Genomic DNA, 12,436 nt, shown 5'->3' on the forward strand with positions numbered 1-12,436 from the left:
GTTTCCTCCCACAGTCCAGAAACATGACTGTCAGGTTAATTGGCCTCTCCAAATTCTAGGTGTGTGTGTGTGTGTGTGTGTGTGTGTGCATAGTTATGTGTCTCTGTGTTGTCCTGCGACAGACTGGTGACTTTGCTTCTCACCGAGAACATTAGCTGGAGAGGCAGCAGCTCCTCACCCACTGAGGTACAAGGATGTAAGAAAATGGATGGATGGATGTTACACCTTAGAAAAATAAATTTAATCAAAGTACAATTATGTTCATATTAATAGCAGTGTGTTGAAAAAGTTATTGAATAATACAATGTTCAAAACATAGCAGTGTTGACATCTTTCTTTACAAACTCAAAAATAAACTAAGAAATGCTGGAAGATTAATATTTCCTGAGAATTAAACTAATATTTTGTGGCATAACCGTTTCTGTTAGCTGCTTCACAGCTAACAGAAACATGGAGTCGACCAATATCTGGTACCAGTCAGCAGGTTCTGCAGTCCAGAACAATTTAATTATGTTCCTCGGTTCCTCTGTATTTCTTGCTTTTGCCTCATAAACAAAATTTTCTATGTCAAGTTTTCTATGGGATTCTGCTGGCCATTACTTGAATTCTGTCTGTAACCAGGATTTTGCTGCCTGCTGTGTGTTTGGGGTCATTGTCTTGTTGAAATAAATATTTCCAGGGCATTTCCCCTCAGTATCCCTGACTTCTTCCAGTTTTACTAAAACTGATCCATGATCCCTCAGTTAGAGCTTCATTTTGTATTTGCCCTGTGATATTACCAAATAAATTTGTAGTTCGTGGGAATAAATTCACGAAGGAGTCCTTTAAAAACTACCAACAGTTTATGACGGGATTCAGACTTCGACTGAAGGAAGATTCTGGTCCCACTGTTCATCGCAAATCTACAAATTATGGCGGTGATAATTCTCCCAAGAAGCAGGTAAAACTTGACTTGGAAAACAATGGCTTGTGTTAGGAAAATACATTTAAAATGTGATAGTTTTTGAACTTAACTATATGTAGTTGGGGACAAGTTTGATTATATTAATTTTAGCAACAGTTAACCTTGGTGCATGTGAAATATTAGAGCATGAATATTTTGAGTAGATTTTAATTTAGGTAGATTTGGATAATGACTAAATTTAAAATAACAACTGATTTTCTTAACTGACATAAAATCACTAACAGGGTTTTGAAAAGGGCCTTCAGTAGAGAATGTCTTCTCCTATCAGAGGGAACAGATGTGCTAGGTAGTTCACAAAAACAAAAGTAATGGGAAAAAACAGGATGGGAGAGATAACTTCTGTCTGTTTACTACCAGGTAAACAGACAGAAGTTTACCTGTCTGTAAACTTCTGTCTGTTTACAGACAGAAGTTTCTTTGGTGTTTTCTATGAGGTCAGAAAAACACTAAACCTTCAGAAAACAAAACTAGTATTTGGGATATTATGGAATTGCTCAGGCAGGAAAATGGGTAAGGTCTAAGTGAAAAATAAATCTCTTTCTGATAATTAGGGTCTTTGTTCAAATGTTTAGGAAAGGAGGAACTGGGAGAGACTCCAGATGTAACTGGCATGAGAAAATCCTGTTTTAAGAATGACCTTTGCTCTCTCTGACCTTTGCTCTCTCTGACCTTTGCTCTCTCTGACCTTTGCTCTCTCTTTCTCTTCATCTTTGGTTTTGAATAGGTCTTAAAGAAGGTAACAAAACTAGACCATCCCATTTAAGTAATTTGAACTGCTTAGAGGTTTAGAAGGAGAGGACACACCTTCAATGCTTATATTAAAATTAGGATCACACCTGTTAATAAAAGTCTCCACCTCACAGCAGCAAGCCGAGTTGCTTTGTTTGCATCCACAAGCAGTTCCCAAGGCGCCTATGTTTGTTTCTTATTTTTGTATTTTGTTCATTTTTTTTCTTTTCTCAGGTAATTAATGTCTGTTTCATGGTTTGGACTTCTTGATGTTTTGGATGTGATGCTGATCTGTTTTTCTATGCATTTAATTGTCTGAGTAAAACTCTAGATATGTCTGAAGTTGAATGGCGACTGGTTGTTCTGTGTGGTTTTCCACTGTGTACATGAGGAACCCTGAATTTGGGACACTAGAGAAAAACAAGCAAAGAAGTTTAACATTTTATTGCTCTAATTCAACAATGCCAAAGTGTTCTGTTACTAACATGTGGAGCCGTCGGATCCCTGATGGATGATGGAGATGATTAAGGGCTTTATAGAAGGAGAATCTTGAATTCTATTCTGGATTTAACAATGACATTAAAAGAGGAATATGATCTTCTGTCCTCCACATCCATGTCAATCAATCAATAAATGAAGTTTATTTGTTTGGCTCATTTCATCAACCAGGCAGTTCAAAGTGCTTTACATCATATCTTCCTCCAGGCGTCATCCTGTCTGTCTATTAAAACTCCACAACAGTAAAAACTTTCCTTATCTGCTCCTGAACTACGATACAATTTAAAACGTTTTGCAAAGAATGTGTTACAGTAACACAAATACAATAAAAAATCTAATTTTAAGAAGCATTAAACACACAGGAAGTGAAATACAAACTATTTGCATGTTTCCTGAAAAAAGCTATTACTAGTGAAAAACAGAGCAGGACTTTGTGAAGAATACAGAACCACACAAAGTGAAGATAAAGACAATGTACCAATTAAAATCCTGCCACAAACTGTACAATCAACAATATTAATAAAGTTACAAAAATGTTTTAAGTTGTGACCAGATTTTGAGTGGTAAAAATGTCTTAACTCTGTTTTATGTACATAAATATTTTAGTAAAATATAATTCAGATAGAAAACGTCCATTAAAGGAAGTGGAACAGCTGGAAGGCAGCAGGAGGACGTCAGACTGGTGGATTATCTCAGAGACGTGTAGACGACCTCTGGCTCCTGTAACACTGAAGAAACAGCAACAGAATCAGGAAAACTCATTCATACATAACCTATTTTAATAATAATATACATATTCATTAAAATGTGTTTCTTTAATAAGGCCCCGGCTTGTCTTGGACCTTCTGCTTTCTTTAGACTCTGCCATCAAATTAATTCCAGGAATCGATCAATGAACTTTGATATGAATCTCAATTCTAAATGCTGATAAGGCACCAGATGAATATAGAAATAATTTAACTGAAATTCAAATCTGCACCTTCATTGCACCTACATTTTTCAGAACTGTTGCAGTCAAGTCCTTTAGTGTCTTTATCATAAGTAATAAAAAACAGGAGTTACTGTAAACTGTACTGTAAAGATTATTACAAAAGTAAATTCAAATTATAATCTATATTTAATTCCTATTCACAAACAAACAGGCAGAGTAACTGATTCTCTGCTGCCTTCAGGTCTGCAGGGAAGACAGAGAAGTCATAATGAGAAACTGGTGGCTTGGTGGGATTGGGATCTTACTGGGGATATCACCAAAAATATCTGTTAAAAAACCAAAATATCTGTTAAAAAACCAAAATATCTGTTAAAAAACCAAAATATCTGTTAAAAACCCTAAGGGACCTTCTGCCAAGTACACAGAAAACAGACCATTAATGCCTATAAGACATTTAAAGTACTTTTAAATAAATTCCCAGATGTACAGTGAGCCAAGCAGAGTCTTCAAATGGACTAATTGAACCTCAAAGTATTTTGTGAGGCTTCTGGTTATTTTTAGGAAAAGCAAAAAGTGGAGCGCTGCAACAACCACAGTCTGGTAAAAACCCTCTTTTGGAAACATTTATAATATTAAATACAAAAATTTAAAACAAATAAATGGAAAATATTGTCAAATTTAATACTAATATGTTGAATGTTTAATTCTTTAGTTTATGGTGAACATTTTCTCTTAGATTTGCTCAATTAGAAATGAACATGTAGCAGAACAAAAAAAGAAATCAGGTTTGTTTATTTTCATCTTTTTAATTTATGGTATATAGTATGTAATTGTTTATACAATTATGGTATAAACAATTGTACCATAATAGCATATTTAGTATGTTAATGCTTTTATTCATAGTTAGCTGCTGTGCCAGGATCTCTGTCACTGTTAGAGGACGATTCCTGCCGTCTGCATAGACATTACAGAGATAACACTGTTCATCTGTTGCTAAAGACTATTTAAACATTTTAAGTCATATCCTTGGAGTACATGGTTCTCTCCATCCATCGTCTGTCCTGGAAAGTGTATAAAATCCATGTAAAAAGGTTTCTGTCATCAGATCTCATGTTTGGCATGAAGCTGCAGTGACATTAATTTGGGATATGACAAATTCATGACATATTTTACAATTTCAAAAATTAAGGTTTCAGAAAATAAGGTTTCTTCTCCAGTTACCAGCATAAATAAGATAACTTTGGACATTTAAGTGATTTATTTTAACTTTAATTATTCTATTCAAGTAACTAAAAGTTTATTCATACAAAACCTGTAACATAGATGTCAGTAAGTTCCAAAGAAATGTGTATGTAGCTCAAATATGAAAATTATGACAGAGATACAACCAAAAAGCCAAACTAGATGGTAAAATGGAAAATTAGCTGTACTTACATAATGCTTTATCAAGCGTCTAAAAAGTTCTTCACTCAACATCCAGAGGAAAATCTATGGAGTTTTGTAACCTGAGCGACACCAGACCCACCAAGACAGACGACCTGAAGGCAGCTGGCCTGCACCGGGCCGCTCTGCATTAAACTCATGTAAAATCAGGTCCAGAAGGGAACCACAGACAGGCCAGACTAGACACATAGATCATCTTCATCAGTTCATTTTAAATCCTGCATCGTATTCAAAAACAATCTATTATTAATAATAATGTCACCAAAAGCTGCTAATGCTGCTCATCTGATGGAGACATAAGAGAGAAGCTACCATTCTTTTGAAAACAGACATTTGTTTACCAGTTCGTTTACTAGTTAAAATACAAGAAAATTGAAAAACCAACAGACTCATAACCAGTTTACAGGAAAGCATAGAAATGCACCACTAGCAGGTCTCTATAATCGGCCCTTAAAGGTTTTATATCAAAGCCGATCAGATTCCATCACTGTCACATTTTGGCTGAATTTGGCATTTTGGATTTTACAAATTTTCTAAATTATAATGTATTAAAATAGATTTTTAAGTGTTTAAATGGACTTGCACCAACACTATTAAGTGACTGCATACAGAGACTGCAGGGCAACAGCAGATCCAGCAGAGCAGCTTTGGATGTAAATTATAAGGTTCCCTTTCAAAGAACCACCTTTGCTCAAAGTCTGTCTGTGAGGATCTGCAGTTTGGACTCACTTCCTGTTCATTTAAAGTCTGTAACCAGTTTTAGTACGTTCAAAATTCAAACAAAACTTTTGTTATGTCAAAAACAGACTTGTACCCATTTCTGATGTTTTACATCTCACTGTTTGTATACATTATGTTGTGCTATTTTAAATGATTATCACTTCATTTTTAGAGTTACTTTTTAAAAGCCCATCTAGGGATAAATGCTGTGAATTAGCTGTTGCTTTTACACCATGATGCTAACATGGGATGATGTTTTATTCAGTTTGTCTGTCGATGTGTGTCTGTCCCTATCAAATAAACTTTATAAATAAATTAATTAATGAAAATAGAACAATAACAGCATTGAAGGTACAACAGATTTTAAAACCTTCCTGTCTGCGTTGCATGATGATCACATGCAACGCGCCCAGTGCTGCCTGTGATCACTCAGTGCTCCTTACTCTGAATCTCTGTAAATCAGGCCAAGAGTTTTTGTGAATGTCTGTGCAGCTTTATATGAACTGAATGTGGTGACTACAAACAATGAAGTTTTTCCCACTAGATGGCAGTCACAGGTCTCTGTATTATAGGCCGTATTAGATAAATTGATATTTTCTCTGCTGATAAATGGGATCACAGCCAGTGGTCAGACTGAACACAAATATAATAACCATGTCTGATATAAAAGAAATGTGTAACCATTTTCACATAAAAGTTAAAAAGTCTGGATATAACAGATGACCAGTTAAGTGCATTTGGAGCAAGTAAGCCGAGGAAAAACACCTTTTATATGCGTTGTGGTGAATGAAGGAGAGTTTTAGGTTCCTGTAAGGAACTGGGACCAGTGAAAAGAATCACGTCAGCATGAAGCTGAAAGATATAAATGAAAACATTAAAATGGAACATTATCAGATACCCAATCATGAAGAAATAATTTGAAAATTAAAAGTATATGAGCAGATGAAGAGGACTGGCTCATCGAACATAAAACTCTGCATACCGCAGCAAGTTTTCAGGGTTTTTTTTACCACCTCACAACATGACAAATGAAATGCTACAGAAATTTCTGTGAAGCTGACAGACACCAACACCGCAGCTCTATTTATATAAGACGACACCACAAAGGAGGAAAAAACATTCTCACAGTACTGAGAGCTGCAGCCACCAGAAGTAACCCAACCAGTCTCAGCCAGCAGGCACCAACAACAACATATCTGCTGAGATAAATCTGCTTTTATCAAACATAATGCTCGTCAAACTGTGCTTACTTTAGATTAAAGTAAGTCAATGTTTCTCTAATTTAGATTATTTGAAACTTCTGCCATACTTTCAGAAGTTTTTTCAACACTGATATTCATGCTCATAAGTTTTGCCAAAATCATAACTTTAAGGTTTAGGGATTAAATTCTACCTCTGCTCTTTGTCTTGTCCTTTCTGATGATGATCTGTCCATAGTTGATGTCCTCTGTCCTCACCGCTGAATAGACAGCTTCTGGATGGCTCTCTGTGAAATAAAATACAATCTACTGCAATACCATTCAAACAACAAAGAAGTAAACACAAACACTACTCTTATTCAAAAGTCATTGTTTAAAGCTGCCTGTCATAGGGAGAGTTAACACAAATACAGGAACACATGCCAAAGGGCAAATCAGATGATTTTAACTATTCATGTTTTTTGGCCTGTGGGAGGAAACTGGACAGAGTAAATTAATCCATGTACAGGAAGTAAATCAGAGACTCCAGGCTGGGGTTTGAACCTCTGACCTTCTGACTGAAAGGTAACAGATGTTCCAACATGCAACCCTGTGTCAAATCAAACCCCAAAAAACTGACATTCAATACTGACATCAATTGTTAATTATGTTTAGACATTGTAATTATTTTTGTTGTAAATTATCGACTATTGAAAGAATATTTTCAACCACAAAATCTGAAAATTAAGTTGTTTGCTTCAATCCTGGTTTTAATTTAGTAAAAGCATTATTATGTTGGAAACTAATAACTTTATTTGCATTAATTCTGAAACATGTACAGCATATGTACATAAATGTAGGGTGAATAAGATGCTGATGTTGTGTAAGACCCGGTGCAACATGCACGTCCACATTGAGCTCAAATAGAAAAACAGGAAACTGGACGACCACGTAGCAACAAGAGGCTGTTAACCACAGACTGCAAAAACAATAAAGTGGTCAAATGCTACCTTTAGCCTTAGATACTCAAACTGACAACAGATAATGTTTGTCCTTGTTGATCAAGAAGATTTTGATCAGACATATGAATGATTTTTGTTGCATTGTCTCAGTTAAAGAACCTGTAAATGTTGTGATTTTAGAACCCACACAGCCGTCTACCTCACAATTATGTTGCAGTTTATGTTGTTATATCACATCCTAATCACAATACAAAATGTAAAAAAGTTCAATTAATGTGAAAATTTTGGAAATATAAGCAGGTTTTTTTTTTTTTTACCATTTTTTGGTGTGTTACTCCTTTGTTGATGAGGCAATATGCGAATGTCGCCGTATATGATGTCCTTCTCTCCAACTTCCTCTTCATTAGCTGAAATCAACCAAAATTCACAGTCCTGACCCAGACTCCTGTTTGAAGTGTGACTGAATTTGTACAACTAAAGCAAAATCAGAACATCTTTAAAGTAAAAGCTTAATGTGTGAAACAACACCTGAACATCCGCTGTTTTTTGTCTTGCCAGGTTTCCTGTTTGCATGTCCTCTCACCAGTACGCCCAGCAACAGCAGTAAAACCACAACAACGGCAAGCACAACAGACAGGAGGGGAAATAAAAATGTAGGTGCAGCAGGAGAGGATTTTTCTGAAATGAATTAAAAGAAAAAGTTTCATTGTGGATATTGAGATTTTACAAACTAATCAAGTGAAGCTCCTACCTGAGACAGAGATATTGGGGGATGGAGAGGAGATGCTGAATTTCTCTACAAATAAAGGTGTAGTCACATATTTGTCACAAAGATTCAGATGTTTTAAAGAAAATCCAGAGAAGCTGCTGACCTTCCACAGAGATCCTGCTGGATGGAGACTCTCCCTGACCGCTGATGCTGCACTTATAGAGGCCTTCATCAGAGCTGGAGACATGGAGGAGGGTCATGTGACCTGATGGTCCATCACCAATGAAGGAGCCATCTTTATAGAAAGCAGCTGGGAGGTTGTGGGCTGGACTCTTTGCTCTGCAGCTCAGAGTGACGTCATCTCCCTCCATCACAGGGAGGACAGGACTCTGCAGGATCACTGATCCACCTCAACACAGAGACAAACTACAGCATTTCATCCATTTCCACACAGCAACACTAACTCCACAGTCTGATCTTACCAGAGACAGAGAGCTGGATGCTGCTGCTGCTGCTGCTGGAGGATCCAGACATGGACTCACACCAGTACAGGCCAGAGTCATGAGGGAGCAGCACACTGATGTTACAGGTAGAACCAGCAGCTTCTCCCCATTCATCTCCACATCGCTTCCTGGTTCCTCTGGTTGTGTTTCTCCTCACAGTTCCTCCATCAGAGCTGTTTTCATCCTCACAGATCAGAGTCACTGATTCTCCTTTAAAGAACTGAGATCTGCTGGGACTCACAGTCAGAGCAGCTGGAGAGACTGGAAGCAGAAAGTGCTGATGATTATTTTACAGTCAGAAAAATACCAGTGACAAAATGACATGATTGTCATGAGATATTTCACTACATTATCCATTGATTAAAAACATAAATAATACTTGCAATTACATTGAAGAACTGATTTTAATTTACTGACCTTGTTTTGATGAGAAGCACAGCAGTGAGATCAAAACTACAACACGACACAAAAAGGATGTTAAAATGCATCAAGTATTAGGAACATGTTTTATGTGCATTATTAGGAATATATGAACACATCTTTATGGGGCTGTACACTACGCAACAAGTAAATGGATTCTAATATTGTATTACGCTCTGGCACATTTGGGTTGTTGGAAAAGTAAGTCTGTCATTCTTACTGTTTTATATGCAAAAAAAAAATTATTGCTCTATCTTACATGGTTCGAATTCTACCGGCATTTGAAAATATGTATGCCAACGAAATCGCCGGCCTCAAAGTTAACACACTGACTCAGACATTTCCACTGACTGCCTTCTTCTCTCAAAATATAAGCTGACATTTGGGCCGGCTGGAAATTTATGCTATTATCATTATCCATGAACCTGAAAACCATTTGAATATTAAAATGGACAAAAAAATGTGTGAAACCTTACAGAGCAGGTGTTGTAGAGTCGCTCCGTTCATTATTCCATCTAATGATTCACTGCAAAGACAAGATAAAATGGTCAGAAATATGAGTGCAAAGCAAAGATTGAAACCTGTAACTGATTAGCCTTTAAAACCCGACTGTCACCTCGAGGCGAAAATGCATTTTGCTCTTACATTTAAAACTCTACATATCCACTTTTTGAACTAATTTGACTAATGAACTGAACTTATTGCGCTGATAACTAGGATAAACTGAAACACATACGACTGAAATGAAATGATATGGGTCTATAGTAACAACTTGAACTGAAATGTATGTTCTTTATGTGGTGCTTTTTTGTCTTACCATGATATTTCTTGATAAATCATTATTATTCTCTACTATTAATCACTAGTAATTGAAAAAATATTCTAGCAAAAGAATTTAAAAATGTCTCCCAGCAAACTTCACCAAGAGGATTAGAAGCAACATGAACAAAATCAACCCACTAGTTACGGAAAAACTAGTCATAATGTTTTGCAGCACACTAGCATGTCTACAGCTACAAGTAACATAGAAAAAAACTATAAAAGTATTGTTTCAGTGTCAGACTCACAAATTAATAGTAAACTCTGTTACAGGCAAAGATGGAAATATTATGCAATCCTGATCAAATTTATTTGTTTTTCTTCTTTCCAGGCTTCGCAAAGCTAAAAATGCCACATCAGTAATTTTACCACATAAATTTTACAGAACACAAACAAAGGAAAATAAGTATCACCAAAATAAAAGATCAAATAAAAGATGGGTTTAAAACTGCTGTTGATTTATAGAAATGTGAAACTTAATCTGTCTTGAAATGTGACACGTAATCCATAAGACTGACTGATCATTTGTAGTTTCTCTCATTATGCATTACAGAGGTTGTAAGATTATGTTTGGGATGTTACAAAAAGTTCTTATGGGATTAAATTTATGTATGTTTAACCTATTTTAAGTTATCATTTTAGCCATATTCGTTGTTTTTCATTTGGATAAACGTCTCATACACTGTGCGCAAAATTATTTGGCAGGGGAATACTGATATTTATTTCCATGCATCTTTTCAAACTGTAATCAGCAAAACATGGAAGTTTGAATGTAATAAATCAGTGAAATGAGAGGCGACCTCCACACCTGACATCATTAGGCCGTTTCTTGTCTTCATGCAAAAGAGGTGAAAACAAAACCATTTTTATTAACAGACTCTGAAATGTTACAATTTGTAAAAGTTCTTTAATAATAATAATAATAATAATAATAATAATAATAATAGTAATAATAATAATAATTGTAACTACACTGATCCTCTCCCAGAAAAGCCTAAAAACCTTACTCTTATCTTTTTAGTTATACAAGTCAGAGGTTGGTTAACATTATTTATTTATCCAGCACTATAAGATCAAACATATAAACTGCCTACTAACTGCACAGAGACTGATTTACTTACGCAGCCGTCCGTGTGCGCAGGCTGTGCCGGTCCTTGTCTGTGCGTCCTGTTGATAAAGAGTGCGGTCAGTGAGTTTGCTGCATAACTTATGATCTGTTCTCATGTCTCTGCAGCAGCGCGCTTCCCTTTCCCCCCAAAAAACACCCACTGGGTTCCAGGAGGCACACTGATGATTTAATATCCGTTTTAAACCAGAGTGGCAAAAACCGGTAAGAAAACAGAAACATACTTTTAGCTGAAACATGTCATGACTAAACATGTTTTTGGTAAGTTAGTGGATCCTATGAAAAGTGTAAGATTTAAACCAAACTGTGATGGAGAGGCGACGTTAGGCACTAAAATTTAGTTTCACATATAAATATACTTTATGGTAAACTGTGTTGCTGAAGCATAACTGTACCCCCACTAAAACTAAAACACACACTTTCATCAGATGTAGCCTGTATTATCAGTGCTTCTGTATAACAGCAGTTTTACTGCCATAATTTGAGTTCATGTGTTATTTTGTATTATGTATAATTTTGGTGTTACTTACTTAGGAAAGTTCTAAGGAACTAGTGTCCAGTATGTTAGCTTTACTGAGGCACCTGAAAAGGATTCACCCCTTGGTGCAGCATGAAAACAGCAAATATAGGAAAGGCCAATTTAAGTTAAAACAGTTTGAGTATTGAAATGTTGTGGTAAGGATCGAGGTATGTTTATATGTTGTATATTATATATTTTTTATCCCTTTATTGCTTTCATTGCTCCATCTCATTGAAGTTTATGTTGTGTTTTAGTTCAATGGTGACGTAGTGTTGACAGCAAGGTGGTGCTGTAACAAATGCAAGATAAGATGCATACCAGGCCTGGCAGCGTTGGGGGGCATTGCCTGCCCACAGAGTCAGCTGCCCCTTCTGGCCTGGAAGCTGTTTTTTATTTTTATTTTTATTATTATTATTATTATTATTATTATTATTATTATTATTATTATTATTGCGTTTACCTCGTAAGCGCACTAAACTGAACTGTACGAATCTGTCCGTTTCCCTCTGGAAGTGGAATATTACAGCTCTTCACAGACATACTACTCACATTGGGCCATTACTTTGACTGAAGAACGAATCAGCCAATAACAACAAAGTTCTCAGTTCCATCAGTGTTTTAAATTGTAGAGGAAAATGCTAATGGATAAAAAGATGAGAGCAGGTTTTACGATATTAAGAGTTAATATGGGAAATTAAACTACTTAGCTTTTAAATTGTCAACCTGAATGATGACGGTCACCGACCTTCTTTTAACTGACCAGGATTCTACCCACTGCTGGCAGCATTCAGTAATTAGACTGAATTAGAATGGCTTGTAACCAAAATAAATTATTTCCACAGAGTTGTGATGCATATATAATTAATTTCACAAGTTAATTTTATTTGACCAAAATCGATTAACTAAAACCCGAA

General features: G+C 35.9%; 1 protein-coding gene across 1 annotated transcript; it reads right to left on the reverse strand.

Moving 5' to 3' along the window:
- Nucleotides 1-2,122: 2,122 nt before the first annotated feature.
- Nucleotides 2,123-11,045, reverse strand: LOC106910799 (uncharacterized). The gene is made up of 10 exons (XM_088015610.1): nt 10,998-11,045; nt 9,534-9,583; nt 9,055-9,090; nt 8,617-8,898; nt 8,298-8,543; nt 8,177-8,221; nt 7,954-8,103; nt 7,743-7,832; nt 6,679-6,771; nt 2,123-2,919 (listed from the first exon to the last, which is right to left on the reverse strand). The coding sequence occupies exons 2-10, from the start codon at nt 9,562-9,564 to the stop codon at nt 2,879-2,881; spliced, it is 1,014 nt and encodes a 337-aa protein (XP_087871736.1). The 5' UTR covers nt 9,565-9,583; nt 10,998-11,045; the 3' UTR covers nt 2,123-2,878.
- Between the last annotated feature and the right edge of the window lie 1,391 nt (nt 11,046-12,436).

This window comes from Poecilia mexicana, unplaced genomic scaffold (assembly GCF_051168715.1).
Source record: "Poecilia mexicana isolate PSO_F unplaced genomic scaffold, ASM5116871v1 scaffold_18, whole genome shotgun sequence".
Classification (NCBI taxonomy): Eukaryota; Metazoa; Chordata; class Actinopteri; order Cyprinodontiformes; family Poeciliidae; genus Poecilia; species Poecilia mexicana.